General features: G+C 41.8%; 1 protein-coding gene and 1 pseudogene across 1 annotated transcript; one reads left to right on the forward strand and one right to left on the reverse strand.

The window, feature by feature from the left end:
- The first annotated feature begins 4864 nt into the window (after positions 1 to 4864).
- LOC112221547 lies at positions 4865 to 6866 on the forward strand (annotated as a pseudogene).
- A 2796-nt stretch (positions 6867 to 9662) lies between these two features.
- icmt (isoprenylcysteine carboxyl methyltransferase) lies at positions 9663 to 13482 on the reverse strand. Its single transcript, XM_024384676.1, has 5 exons — positions 13225 to 13482; positions 12699 to 12787; positions 12106 to 12275; positions 11646 to 11863; positions 9663 to 11305 (listed from the first exon to the last, which is right to left on the reverse strand). Exons 1-5 carry the CDS (start codon positions 13438 to 13440, stop codon positions 11120 to 11122), a joined length of 879 nt encoding a protein of 292 aa, XP_024240444.1. The 5' UTR covers positions 13441 to 13482; the 3' UTR covers positions 9663 to 11119.
- Positions 13483 to 15587: the final 2105 nt, after the last annotated feature.

Below are 15587 nucleotides of genomic sequence, written 5' to 3' on the forward strand. Positions count from 1 at the left end.
GGCCAACTCTCGTGCCGCCACTGTGGGTAAGAACATTTGGTTTCTTGTGACTGTATTACAGCAGCTTGGAAACATAAAATGGGTCATTCCATTGATTTAGTGGATGGCATGATATAAGTATTTTAATTTCTTATGGAACAGATGACCTTTGCTTTATCAAATCAATGACCAACTCAGGGGCCTTGTTGGCGCCCCCCCCCCTTGGGTTGTGCCGTGGCGGAGATCTTTGTGGGCTATACTCGGCCTTGTCTCAGGATTGTAAGTTGGTGGTTGAAGATATCCCTCCAGTGGTGTGGGGGCTGTGCTTTGGCAAAGTGGGTGGGGTTATATCCTGCCTGTTTGACCCTGTCCGGGAGTATCATCGGATGGGGCCACAGTGTCTCCTGACCCCTCCTGTCTCAGCCTCCAGTATTTATGCTACAATAGTTTATGTGTCGGGGGGCTAGGGTCAGTCTGTTATATCTGGAGTATTTATCATGTCTTATCCGGTGTCCGGTGTGAATTTAAGTGTGCTCTCTCTAATTCTCTCTCTCTCGGAGGACCTGAGCCCTAGGACCATGCCTCAGGACGACCTGGCATGATGACTCCTTGCTGTCCCCAGTCCACCTGGCCGTGCTGCTGCTCCAGTTTCAACTATTCTGCCTGCGGCTATGGAACCCTGACCTGTTCACCGGACATGCTACCTGTCCCAGACCTGCTGTTTTCAACTCTCTAGAGACAGCAGGAGAGGTAGAGATAATTTCAATGATAGGCGATGAAAGCCAACTGACATTTACTCCTGAGGTGCTGACTTGTTGCACCCTCGACAACTACTCTGATTATTATTATTTGACCATGCGGGTCATTTATGAATATTTGAACATCTTGGCCATGTTCTGTTATAATCTCCACCCGGCACAGCCAGAAGAGGACTGGACACCCCTCATAGCCTGGTTCCTCTCTACATTTCTTCCTAGGTTTTGGCCTTTCTAGGGAGTTTTTCCTAGCCACCGTGCTTCTACACCTGCATTGATTGCTGTTTGGGGTTTTAGGCTGGGATTCTGTACAGCACTTTGAAATATCAGCTAATGTAAGAAGGGCTATATAAATACATTTGATTTGATTTGATTTGATTTGTTGTATGAGTGTACAGTCGGAGATTGGAACATTGGGGGTCGAGTCGTGTACATTGAAAGATATCTAGAGCAACACAACTTCTCCAGTTAGCAATGGTAGGATGAAAGTCCCAGGGGATTATCTGATGGAAATGAACAGCTGCAGTGTAAATCCTGCCTTTGTTTCATCCTGCCTGGCATTGAGCACAGTGTGGTCCTAGAAACCTGGCAACTTTCAGTGACAAGATAAAGAGAATTTGGGCACCTAGGCATTTGAATGATTGATCCCTCTGGGCTCCGGTGAAGTTCATTGCTGTGACCTCCAGGACTGGATTATATAACGTCATTTTGCAGCACTGTGGATATGGATATGTTAATGTCAGTGCAAACTAGTTTAGATGAGATTGTGGTGGTATTTTCAGGATGCATATGAGTTTATTTAGCATAAATCACATGAAGCTTAACATGACATAACTAACTTACTGACATGGATATGAAATGCTCTGTCATATAGGCTATGTGCTCTGTTTTCTATGGGTTGCCTAGTGTTTATGCTCTAGTTGAAGGGTTGTAAACTGTGAGCATTCTATTTACAATGCTCTTGCATGAGAGGGTGAGAGGCTACAGTGGACCTTACTAAGCGTGGGACAAGTCTAGTCAATCCTCTAGCGCCCCTTAAAAGACTGAAAATATGCTCTCAGTAACATGTTTGTTTATGAGATGAATTCAGTTAATGACATGGGAAATCACACTGGTGTAAAGTAATATGCAGTGTTGTTTGTCAGAATTCAGTGTGATACTACAGTACCAGTAGTGTAGTAACCTAAAAAGTGTTAAACAAATCAAAATATATTTTATATTTGAGATTCTTCAAAGTAGCCACACTTTGCCTTGATGACAGCTTTGCACACTCTTGTAGCCAGCCACTGTGTGGAGCTTTTGGGGAAACAACCCACAAGAACAAGATACTCTCCCGCCACGACATTGTCTCCCTTGCCAATCACACGATGGGGTCCACAAAACATGTGGTGTGTTAAAACTACAATCTTCTTCAATCTTAAATTGTTACGTACCCCTTCAAAAACAGCTAGAAATATTTTATGGATAAACTAGCAGGTGCACTGAAAATGTTGGTGAAAATGTTGTGAAATCCAAGGCTCTCAAACTCAAATTCTCTCTTCTCGGAGATTCCATTGTAATGTCTGCATGTATGTCTGATCGTGACTGTTTGTCTGTCTACCCACAGCCCTCCACGATGAGCTAGCTGTACTCCACAGAGAAGTCCATGCTGTCGATCAACTGTTTCAGAGACATGCAAGTGTGAGTTACAGTCAGCTCCTATCCCTAATATTTTATCACTTAAATAATTAAATAGTCAACTATTAAGTAATATTGAGACAGCACATATGCAAAGCTGTGAAAGGCTGGACCAAGCCATCATAGTGAGTGCATTCTGCTAATTATAACTCTATTACCTACAGCCGTGGGCCAATTTTATCTTGGGCAGATGAGCCGAAAACATAATAACAAATCATTTGTAGACTGCAAATTGACCGCAAGAAGCGCCAAAAAATAAAACATGTGACTGAAACATAATAATTTTGAACCTTGCTACATTTGTATACAATCACATATACACTATACAGTTAATTCGGAAAGTATTCAGACACCTTGACTTTTTCCATATTTTGTTACATTACAGCCTTATTCTAAAATGGATTAAATAGTTTTTTCCCTCCTCATCAATCTACACATAATGACAAAGCAAAAACTTTTTTTTTTGTGCAAATAATACAAATTTAAAAAACAGAAATATCACATTTACATAAGTATTCAGACCCTTTACTCAGTACTTTGTTGAAGCAGCTTTGGCAGCGATTACAGCCTCGAGTCTTCTTGGGTATAACGCTACAAGCTTGGCACACCTGTATTTGGGGAGTTTCTCCAATTCTTCTCTGCAGAACCTCTCAAGCTCTGTCAGGTTGGATGGGTAGCATAGCTGCACAATTATTTTCAGGGCTCTCCAGAGCCGTTAGATCGGGTTCAAGTCCGGGCCACTCAAGGACATTGAGACTTGTCCCAACGCCTACTGCGTTGTCTTGGCTGTGTGCTTAGGGTCATTGTCTTGGTGGAAGGTAAACCTTCGCCTCAGTCGGAGGTCCTGAGCGCTCCGGAATAGGTTTTCATCAAGGAGCTCTCTCTGTACTTTGCTCCGTTCATCTTTCCCTCGATCCTGACTAGTCTCCCAATCCCCACAGCATGATGCTGCCACCACCATGCTTCACCATAGGGATGGTGCCAGGTTTCCTCCAGACGTGACACTTGGAATTCAGGCCAAAGAGTTTAATCTTGGTTTCATCAGACCAGGGAATTTTGATCTCATGGTTTGAGTTCTTAAGATGCCATTTGGCAAACTCCAAACAGGCTTTCATGTGTGTTTTACTGAGGAGTGGCTTCCGTCTGGCCACTCTACCATAAAGGCCAGATTGGTGGAGTGCTGCAGAGATGGTTGTCCTTCTGGAAAGTTCTTCCATCTCCACAGAGGAACTCTGGAGCTCTGTCAGAGTCACCATCACCACCTCAGCGCCCCAAATCCTTCTCCCCTGATTGCTCATTGTTGCCAGGCGGCCAACTCTAGGAAGAGTCTTGGTGGTTCCAAACTTCTTCCATTGGAGAATGATGGAGGCCACTGTGTTCTTGGAGACCAATGCTGCAGATATTTGTTGGTACCATTCCCCAGATCTGTGCCTCAAGACAATCCTGGCTCGGGGCTCTACGGACATATACTTCAACCTTATGGTTTGGTTTCTATTCTGATTTGCACTGTCAATGTCAATTTGCACTGTGCATTGTCCTCTTTTGAATGAAAAACTGTCAGATCGAAAACAAATTATCCTAAGAGCAGCGCAAAGGTGAGAATACATTTAGCTTCATGCTACCTTGCCTGAAAATCATTTTTATCATGTAGCCCTAATGTATAGCCTATGCTCAGAGAAACTGTTAACCTGTTATTGTTTGAATGGCCCTTCCGAACAGAGCGCACACAGATTCAGCCTCAATGGTTGCCTCTAGCCATTAAAAATCGCTGTAAACTCAATTAACTCTCGAAGAAGGAAGTCTTACCACAGACAGACAATATGCGTCCGAAATGCCACCACATTCCCTTTATAGTGCACTACTTTTGACCAGAAGTAGCGCACTATATAGGAAATAGTGTGACATTCGGGTGCACAAGACTTCCTGCTTTGAGAATTCATTAGACTGTACAATACCAAGAGATATTGAACAGCCTAATGGCTTGTCTAATGCCTGCCTAATATGTATCCTGTTCCACATGTATATATAGATCCTACTGGGAGATTAAGGTGTCCCTGGCAGCAGACCAATATAGATTAAAGCCAAATGAATAATAATGTGTCAGGACTAGCTACATCAGGCTTGCCTGGCATCACTTCCAACCCAGTAGCAAATGAGAACAGCTGTCTCATCTGGCTGCACTCTTACCCACTCTCCAGGTAATATCCTGTCTATGGTATGCCTGTTTATCCTGGAGTAGTGATACATGTTGCCGATTTTTACAATGTCTTATTCACAGTGCCCAACTGTATTTGTAATCCTAATTGATGTTCCATCTTGAGCAGGTATAATATAATCAACTCAAGCCAATGTTCTCCTCCACCTAGCTAGTGTAGTATGATGCATAATGCCTAATCTGGTTCTATGAATCCAGAAGGGCACAAACCAAAACATTAAATGGAATATTAGCAATTATGAATACAGTCTTTAAGCAAATTTGTTTGACTTTGATATCTGTTATCCAGCGACTAAAAAAGATTGACAAACTGCCACACAGACTGAGACCAGCTCAGAATAGCAGTATTAAGTCCCTCTCTCTTGTCATCTTGCCTCCTCAACTGATGTTTGGTCATGTCACATCCCAAATATACACCCCATATGTCTTCTTCTATGTTTCTGGTTTAGATCAACACAGAATATCGGTCCGAGTTTGCTTATTGCCTTGAGTCTCTGTTATTGCTGGGCTAAAGACGCTCCGTGTCCATTGCCGGGAGTGTCGGGATGGAGTTTGGGCAAAGCCAGCAGACTGTGAGTCATATTTCACCCCTACCATATGGAAATTGTGCAGACCTACACGCTCAAGGGGAAAATGTAATTAGCATGTTATTGATGTTCCCAATGAGTGAAACCTCAACATTCAAGCCAGTATGCTTATACTTTCCAAATATGCTCGTCATGTTCTGAAATAGCCAGCGTAATATGAGGACACCCCCACCTGTTGTGTAAAAGATATTATGTAAAGATATTTATTTATTGTGTAAATGTCCTTCTGTCTCCTCAGCCTGCAGTCATCCCTATCCGTGCCCTGCCACTTCCCTCCCATCAGTGACATGTCCCTGGGTTCATCCATGGTGCCGAAGCCCACTGCTATATCATCACCAAGGTCCTCCTGGTAAAGGTTGGGGAGACCCCATTTACTGAGCACTGTCGCAACTCTGAGAACAGCTACAGGGTGAGTGAGCTTCTACAACATTTTAAAGTTACTGTACAACTCTGATACCCATTGTTACAACATTACTGACATTACTGAGGGATTTCACAGCCAATCACAGTGTTTTTGTATGTGTATTTGAAATGTGTCATGAAAAGATCTGACGTTCAGGGGTGCCTGGTTTATTGATTTCTATGAAGGCGCTACACTGAATCCTCTACGGTCCTGTAGCCCCCCCCACACACACACACAAAAAAAAAAATCTGACCAAGCACCCCTCCCTCATCAAGACAGACACCGTGGAAGACATCCTGGATACCTCCGTACAGCCATATCTCCTCCAAGTACTCTGCAGTGGAACTCATGAGGGCTATGTTTGAGGTGGGAATCACCAAAGCAATGAGGATTCTGAAAAAAGTATTCAGACAACACTGTTTATAAATGTAACCCAGCTCTCCTTTTAAGGCTCATCTCCATCTTGTTATCTTTCCCCTAAGTCTGGGAGGATATCTTTCAGAGGGTTGCAAATGAACAGAAAATCTATGAAGGTAAAAGAGGTTTTGTTTTTCTGTTAGATATGGTGAGTTGGTGTTTTATATACTGTATGTGTCCATTCTGTTTTCTCCCCAGCTTCATGAGCTGACGCAGCTAACGGAAGAGAACAGATACCTGACCACCATCGCCAGGCAAATCGGCCCCTACATCCGATCCACCGCCAAGGTGAAGGAACGCCTTGAACCCAGGTACTGGAACCAAGCCACTGTAACTACTGTACATATCACAAACTACAACATTATTTTGACTAACAAGTTACTCTGGCAAATGTACAATTTGAAATGTTTGTTTCTATCATGGTGACCATGTAAGACATGGTGTTCCGTGAAGTATTCTCTATTCAATGTTCCCACAGACTGAAAGAGGACAGCGGACATGCTGAAGACCTGAGGACACCACTATGGCCACAGATACTAAACAAACAATTTTAACAACACAGATGTAAGCTAGCTAGATTACTTAATAACTTGTTGGAAGAATTGATCATTGATTTGAGTGAGAACTAACTTCTTTGTTAAACCTCAACTTTATGCTCAACAGAAATGACCTGACCTGTACCAGATGATAACCACACTCTCAGCAACCTCTCTGACAAGGCCACCCTCAAGAACAAGAATCAACTGGCCAGGGAAGCAGAAAAACAGAGATTTGGAAGATGTCTCCCTAAGCAACTGGATGGGGTCATGAGACTTCAATGTGCTCACCCATAACTTATGTAAATTATATTGAATATAACATGTATGTGTTTCTAACATTACCCATATTAGGACTACAGTAGCAAACCCATGAAAGAAAACAATGAAAGGAAGACAATTTTCTTAGGATAAATTTGATTTTATTTCACAGGACAAAGTTGTTCAATCAATTCAGAACATTTCAGTCAAGTGAATAAAAGTAATCAGCCAAGAGAGAGATAAATATTCTCTCTGCATGATACATTTACATTACCTGTAATAAACTGTAGTATTATTATACTGTAGTGCAACAACTGGCTTTTTCCATGTTCAGCTCAGCTGGATCATGCTTGGAGCAGTAAACAGTTGTACATCTGCAGCCAACAATGTGCTCTTATATTATTGAATCTACAGATAATCTTCTCATCTTTATTCATCTAATACACATTACTTTTACAGTGCTCGACTGTCCTCATTTCAGAAACTCTAAACACACACACACGTGTCTTGTGCAACATACAGTTACAGTGCTCAACTTCTAATTTCAGGAATTCTCTTTCAATCACACACACTCTCCATACAGTCTGGGCATACAGAGTAGAGGGCAGAGGCAACCTTTCACCTGAGACAAGCGGTAGTTCAGGAGGAAGCAATGCTGGGTTGAGCTTATCGCAAAGGAGACGACCTTTCCTCTGAACCCCTTAGCCATAGGAATGCTATTGGTTGGTTTCAATACAAATGAATAACAGGTGGAGTGATGATCAAGTGGTGGTTGAAAGAGAGACAGTCTTGAGTGCATTTTAAAGATGACTGTACCATGTGGGTGCCCCTATAGTTAAAAGCTTATGGAAGAAACAACACCCCTGATTCATAGTTTATATACCAAGGAACAATGTTAAAACTTACAGCAGACTGGAATAGAACAGTGAATGGATTGTCAGTGTTCATTATGTTTTCATAATTCACAAAGTAGACATTTCTGACTTGATACGCTGTACCGATTGGAAGAATCAGAGAACCAGGCTGCAACTTGCCTAGGTTGTCAAATTAGCTAAATAAAGTGATTGTGCAGCCTTTTGATCCTGAGTGGACATGTGAATTGATGTGAATTTAAAATAAAACATTATTTTGTGTAAGGATAAATCAATATTGAAAGTCTAGGCTGATACCTAAAACCAATACATTTTCATAGCATACATTATTTTAATAACTTTGACATCCATCAAAAGGCCTTTTTCTTATAATTTATGAAAGAGCGAAATAACTTAAGGGGAAAAGACCATGTTGCAAGGGACCCCATTTCCGTAACTTTCGGGTATTTTTGTAAATGTATAACAAAGTCACTCAGAAATAAATGTTTCTTACTGGGACAGAACACACACACGTGTGTGTGTGGACACCTGTTCAAATTAGTGGATTCAGCCACACCCGTTGCGGACAGTTTTTTTTGTGTTTTTTTATTTTTTTTAAATCGAGCACACAGCCATGCAATCTCCATAGACAAATATTGGCAGTAGAATGGCCTTAATGAAGAGCTCAGTGACTTTCAATGTGGCACCATCATAGGATGCCACCTTTACAACAAGTCAGTTCATAAAATTTCTGCCCCGCTAGAGGTACCCCGGTCAACAATAAGTGCTGTTATTGTATAGTGGAAATGTCTAGGAGCAACAATGGCTCAACCGCGAAGTGGTAGGCCACACAAGCTCACAGAAAGGGACCGCTGAGTACTGAATCGCATTGCACATACATTTTTTTATATATTTTTTAAATGGCCTGTTTCTCGGGTTGCAACACTCACTACCGAGTTCCAAACTGCCTCTGGAAGCAACGTCAGCACAATAACTGTTCGTCGGGAGAATCATGAAATGGGTTTCAATGGCTGAGTAGCCGCAGACAAGCCTAAGACCACCATGCGCAATGCCAAGTGTCAGCTGGAGTGGTGTAAAGCTCACCGCCATTGGACTCTGGAGCAGTGGAAATGCATTTTCTGGAGTGATGAATCATGCTTCACCATCTGGCAGTCGGAAATCCAAATCTGGGTTGGGCGGATGCCAGGAGAACGCTACCTGCCCCAATGCTTAGTGCCAACTGTCAAGTTTGGTGGAGGAGGAATAATGGTTCGGGCAAGGCCCCTTTCCCCTGAAGGGAGATCTTAACGCTACAGCAAACAGTACAATGACATTCTAGACAATTCTGTACTTTGTGGCAACAGTTTGGGGAAGGCCCTTTCCTGTTTCAGAATGACTACGCACCAATGCACAAAGCAAAGTCCATATATAAGTGGTTTGTGGGGATCAGTATGCAAGAACTTGACTGGCCTGCAGAGCCCTGACCTCAACTCCATTGAACACGTTTGGGATGAATTGGAACGCCGACTGCAATCCAGGCTTAATAGCCCGACCTCACTAATGCTTTTGTGGCTGAATGGAAGCTAGTCCCCACAGCAATGTTCCAACATCTAGTGGAAAGCTTTTCCAGAAGAGTTGAGGCTGTTATAGCAGCAAAGGGGAGACCAAGTCCATATTAATGCTCATGATTTTGAATGAGATGTTCGACAAGCAGGTGTCCACATACTTTTGTTCATGTAATGTATGTATGAGGGCTGATAAATTTAGCATCCAGGGCTCTATATAAAAAATAAATAATGGGTAAAACGGGTGCTCCAAACTTTAAAACATTAAGTGCACAACCTGAAATGTTAGAAATGTCCTTGTCCCAGAATGACCCAGCATGCACCGTGCGGCCCCATTGAAGCCACATGGGCGACAATACAATTCCAATGGGGTTTCCCCATCTCAAAAGTATCTCTGATATGGGTCAGATTTTTTAAAACTGTTTGTATTAGAAACAAGCGATTTTTGCTGTGCAAGCATGACACTAACGAATCTGCACCCAGGAAACAACTGTACAGCGAAGCCTTACCATTACAACTAATTGTTATAAAAATGTACTTTCTTCCCGTACCGGTACTCCCAAATTAAAACTGCAGTTCGCACAGCAAAATATTTTGTTGCATATGCAACCAAATTGGGTCACACTTTAGAGCCCTGTGTGCAACCCTAATATTGTGTAAAACCATTCTGATGCCAACGCTGAGGACTAATAATGATGACTCTGTGATATGACAGACAAACAAGGAATAGAAGAAACTCAACCAGGCTCATTACAGCACTTCTGACTCAGTAACCAAAGCTAAAATCAATTCAGCATCCACTTAAGGCCAGGCACCACAGGCTAAATAAAATGTTGCACAAACCTAGCAATTTAGAGTTTTGGGGGAGGGGGGTATTTGTCAATTAATATTTGTATTTTTAAAAAGTAAAAAATATCCAAAAGGTTTATAAAAATATGTGTGTTAGTTTATCATACTAACATCATCAAAGTGTCATGAACTGTAACCACTTTTAAATGGACATACATTCATAATTTGAACGCTCACTACATTGAAATCACACATCGCTTAAAAGTCAATTTCTTAGAGAATGTTCCCTTAAAGATATGGTGATTGGGTGTAAGGTAGTCTTAATTCAGTCCTTGTCTTACTGCCATTTCCTGAAAAATCACACTCTTCCCAAACGCCAACTTATTTTCTGTGGTTATCTTTAGATGTATTCTCCAGACTTATACATTGGGAATTGTTGATATGTTTATGACACAATCAGATGTGTATGTAAATTCGGTCCTAGAATGTCTTAACAAAATAAAACCAAAATATTTAGGTTGATTTTTACTTCATCCAGTGTCCAGAAAAATTGGTTTGTGTTATATGCAAATATTTAATAGTATAACCTAATTTGCATATTTGTATACATTTTTTTTTTTAAAGACAAAAATATTATAGTGTCCACACTCAACTGGTAAAAGTTGATTGTAATATGATTAAGTGGGGGGGAAATACCCTATTAGGGTGTGGTGCCTGGCCTTAAGATACTCAACTCCTCTCTAAGGATAAAACAGAAAAGGGAGCCTTCATCAGAACATTGGAGATTAAAGAAAAATACAAACTCAAGTCTCTAGTAGTTAATTTAACCAAACAAAAGAGAAAACAGAGGTGGTTGAATATATGGGGGGGGGGGTTTCTTTTTGAGAGTCTACCCAGGCCTTGGGGGTGGTATGGGGATGGGAGCCCTTCACAACACTCATAGGTGTCAGTCTCTGTGAGCTCTAAGCACCCCAGGGCGGGCAACCACAGGAGCTAATCCACAGTACGCTGACCAGGGCTGCCCCTCACAGTGCCTGTCTGTCTGCCTGCCATTTTCATACATCCAGGACTCCATCTCCCACACCTAGGAGCTGTTGATGCGGATGCCCGAAATAAACGGCAGGCCGGTGCCCACCTTCTTTTTGTACTCCAGGTAGTCCTCTGCAAAGAAATGGATGAGAGAAAGCTCCTCCTCCTCAATCCGTTCACGGAAGAAGCGCCAGCTTGCCATGGTATAGCCTGCGATGCAGACAGGGTTGCACAGCATCACCTGGCACATTGGACATAGAAAAGTGAAATCAGCGTAGTGGGCTTAACTAGAACATGTTTAAGAAACAAACATGTCTGGATTCTTAAAAGGAAACAGAGTTTAACTTGTGTATTAGCCTGCATGCTAATATTGCTGTAACAAGGGTTGCAATAGTCTGGTAACCCAAGACTGCAAGGATTTCCAGAAATCGCAGTTGGAGGATTCCGGATTTTCTGTTTCCAGGAATATTTCTACCGAGATTTCTGAAAAATCTGGACATTTTGGGAACATTTCCAGAATTTTGCAAACCGTGCCTTGCCATTCAAGAGTTTCCTTAGCTATTGACAGAATAGGCTGGTACCTGTGTGCCAATGCTCCAGTAGAACCATCCCACGTAGGAGGGGTGTCTGAAGAAGGCATAGACCCCATCCGTGACCAGCACGTGGCTCTGGGCCTTCTCGTTCTGGACGATGTGGTTGAAGTTGGAGCCGGCTGTCAGCATGGCAGACTTACGCAGGAAGTCTCCACACAGCACCATCACCAGGCCCACCAGGCTGAGCCAGCTCAGCTGCTTCATCTCTGAGACATAAAATGCACAGCCTATTAAGACATTTAACTCCTACTGTGACAACATGTCACGCCCATTTCAACTGAGGCATTGAAAAGTTATTGGCTACGTTCCAGGCTGACTACAACGCAGAAGCCTGCACGACTGCAATTGATGACGTGGCACACAATCATTGGTTGATGCAATGCAACACAAGCAATGTCGTCGGGCTGGAACACAGCCATTGACCCCAAGTGTGGTATGGAGGACAGACCTGGGACAGTGAGCTTCTCTATGGTGAACTCCACCCATGAGGACACAGCAGCCACAGTGTACTCCACACTGTGGTTGAGAAGGAATGAGTCCAGAGACAGGCTGCGGGGGTTAATGATGGCTGTCACCAGGTACTCGGAGTAGTGGAAGAAAGACAAGGAGCACATGTACCTGCAAAGACATGCATTGACTGAGAACTATGCATAACACGTATCAAACTAACAACGGTAGTATTGTGCGTATATACACACACACACACACACACACACACGAGAGAGAGAGAGAGAAAAAGAGGCAGCGTCCGAGAGGATCAAAACCCTAATGTATCATGGGTAAATTGACTGACTGATCTACAAATAATAATAAGTTGTTATTTATGATACAAGGTTCTTTGTAGATCTGTCAGTCGCCTGTAATATTGAACAAACCCGGAGTGTGTGTATGAGAGGAGAGAGCATGTACAAAGGTTTATTCATTACGGAAACCGTTTAAGAACCAAACAGAGCAAAACTAGAGTTTTTATTGGACAAACAAAGGTAGGTACTTCCCCATTTCGTTCTGTTTAAGAAACTTTTTGCAATAAGTTTTGCTTACCAACCAAAGTGTGTCCATGTGGTTTGGGAAAAGCTTATGATCAAGCCACACCCAAAAGTAAAGCCAAGGAAGCAGGCTCGCACAGCAACCTGGGAGAAAGAAGAGTATGCTTAGGAAACATTTCTACCTTCAATTTGTTTAACTAGCTAGTTATCTAACTACACAAGTAGAAAGCTGGCTCCAAATCAATAGCTAACACAATAACCTGCTCTTAGGCATAGAATATCTGTCTAACTTCAATAGTGTTATCTAATTTACAGTTTAGGGCTCTATCTTTAGCCAATCAAGCTGACAGCTGTCTCAATCCAATTCAGATAATAGGATTAGCTAGCTAGCACAACATATTGTTAGGAAGAAGAGGGGCAATGAAAGTGTAACAATAATTTAGATAGCTAAAGCCTAGCCATCTGGCTGCCGTTTTGGCTAATGGGCAAATAAAATAGAAATCAAGATGGCTAGCTATCTAAGGAGCTTAGCTAATGTTATAGCTATCCATCTTCTTTCAGACGTTAGTTAGCTTGCTTACCTTATATAGAGGTCCCTTGTATATGATAAGCAAGAAGCCATTGATAACAGCGATGTACACAGCAATAGCTATTTTCCCCCTCACTCCAGTGAGATAGTCGAATACCCAGTCAAGATGTACAGCGAATGTTCTAATAAGGGGAATTATAACAACACCCAGTCCTAAAAGAAAGCTTATTATACTTATTTTCCCCTCTAACACCAACTTGCCTGCCATGATGAAGTACCGTTACTCCCTATGGGCTCTCGCGAGTTTTCCACAATGGCAAAATTTACTCACTAATCTTGGCTGTGTTCCAGGTGGTCACGCTACGCAGATGCATATGATCACTTCATCATCACACACACTCAGCAGGAACTACATCAATATGGCAGCAATCTTCTGAGAACGCCTGGGAAGATTTCTTTATTCTATTTATGTTGTTCCTGACACGTTAAACACTTCTCCAGGCGTTGTGAAATGTGATCAACTTCGCAGCGCGACTCTAATAAAGACTACCTACCTGGAACGCCTATATACGTGACGTGACAGAGGACCTTTTACTATTTATTGGCTGTAGATGGCGCTTTAAAGCCATATAATCAAAGGTCACTTCTTGAAGGCCAGCAAGAAATGTTTGACCAGACATCACTTTTGCAACTGTCTAGCAGAGGACATAGCACAGAGCAATGACTGCATATATGAAAGGACAAAGCTCTTGATCACGTGACACCATTCGTTCATAAGAGAAGAATCAATAGCGCCACAGAGTTTCTAAAAGACAGAGGCACAACATCGAGAGACTTTCGGGAACGCTTGCGAAGCAGACCAAGCAAATCAGACCGGGGGTTTGAGAAGTAAATGACCCTATGAGAGAAGTGAAAAATTACTCATTATTTGTTAGTTTTCTAAAAGTACAACCTACATTAAAGCCAATGTCTTAAGTAGTTTAACCTGTTATTTACTCCAACCTCGTGAAAGTGACAAACTGCCACATTTATTTTTTATAAAAAAAGAGGAGTGCCTTTGATTTGACAGCACGCGCATCTGCAGTTCGGCGCGAGATGCCTACATAACCTAAAATGAAGACCAAAAAGCACTTTTTTAAAAATACATTTTTACGATATTGCTAATTTGGACTTTGTGGCTGTGGTAACTAGTGGACAACCGTTAACCCCAATGATGACTGATAGGGGCGCTGTATTTAAATTAAATTAAATTGTATTGGTCACATACACATGTTTAGCAGATTTTATTGCAGGTGTAGCGAAATGCTTGTGTTTCTAGTTCCAACAGTACAGTAATATCTAACAAGTGATATCTAACAATTTCACAACAATACACACGTAAAGTAAGGAATATATATGTTTGTTAGCTTTATTTTACTAGGCAAGTCAATTAAGAACAAATTGTTTTTCACAATGACGGCCTACCCCGGCGATGCTGGGACAAATGTGTGCTGCCCTATGGGACTCCCAATCACGCCTCTTGCACTGAGATGCAGCGCCTTAGACCGCTGCGCCACTCGGGAGCCCAGATGAGCAATGTCGGAGCAGCATAGACTAAAATACAGTAGAATAGAATACAGTATATACATATGAGATGAGTAATGCAAAATATGTAAACATTATTAAAGTGACTAGCGTTCCATTATTAAAGTGGCCAGTGATTTCAAGACTATGTATATAGGGCAGCAGCCTCTAAGGTGCTAGTGATGAAGCCACTGTGCAGCCATCTTGGTACTCCTCCATTGAAAAAAAGATTTTGGAAGCTATAGAAATGCATTTATTAATGTCTACATTTGTTTTGACATGTTCATTCTATTACAGACACCTTAATGCTTACTTTTACTTTTATTATGTTAGTTAAACATGAAAAATATAAATTATACAAATACAATCTTAAAGTATAGAGTACTGTTATTGTGCCCATTAAAAACATTTCTTAAATCCATGTCATTTTGTCCATAACATTTAATTTAAATACTGTAAAATTCCATAAATTCCTATGGAGTCCTTCTCCTACTGGGGAGTGCCAATATGGCCGACCGGTAGCTTCAAAGCCTCTCTATGACCAATACAAAGTATGAGTAATCCAGGGTTTACCTGGAACCCAAACCGGCTACGCGCTTGCGCTATTGTGCATAAATGTATTTTGTCCCCCTACACCAAATGCGATCACGACACGCAGGTTAAAATATCGAAACAAACTCTGAACCAATAACATTAATTTGGGGACAGGTCGAACAGCATTAAACATGTATGGCAATTTAGCAAGTTAGCTTGCACTTGCTAGCTACTTTGTCCTATTTAGCTAGCTTGCTGTTGCTAGCTAATTTGTCCTGGGATAGAAACATTGAGTTGTTATTTTACCTGAAATGCACA

Source organism: Oncorhynchus tshawytscha, linkage group LG22, assembly GCF_018296145.1.
Source record: "Oncorhynchus tshawytscha isolate Ot180627B linkage group LG22, Otsh_v2.0, whole genome shotgun sequence".
NCBI lineage: Eukaryota > Metazoa > Chordata > Actinopteri > Salmoniformes > Salmonidae > Oncorhynchus > Oncorhynchus tshawytscha.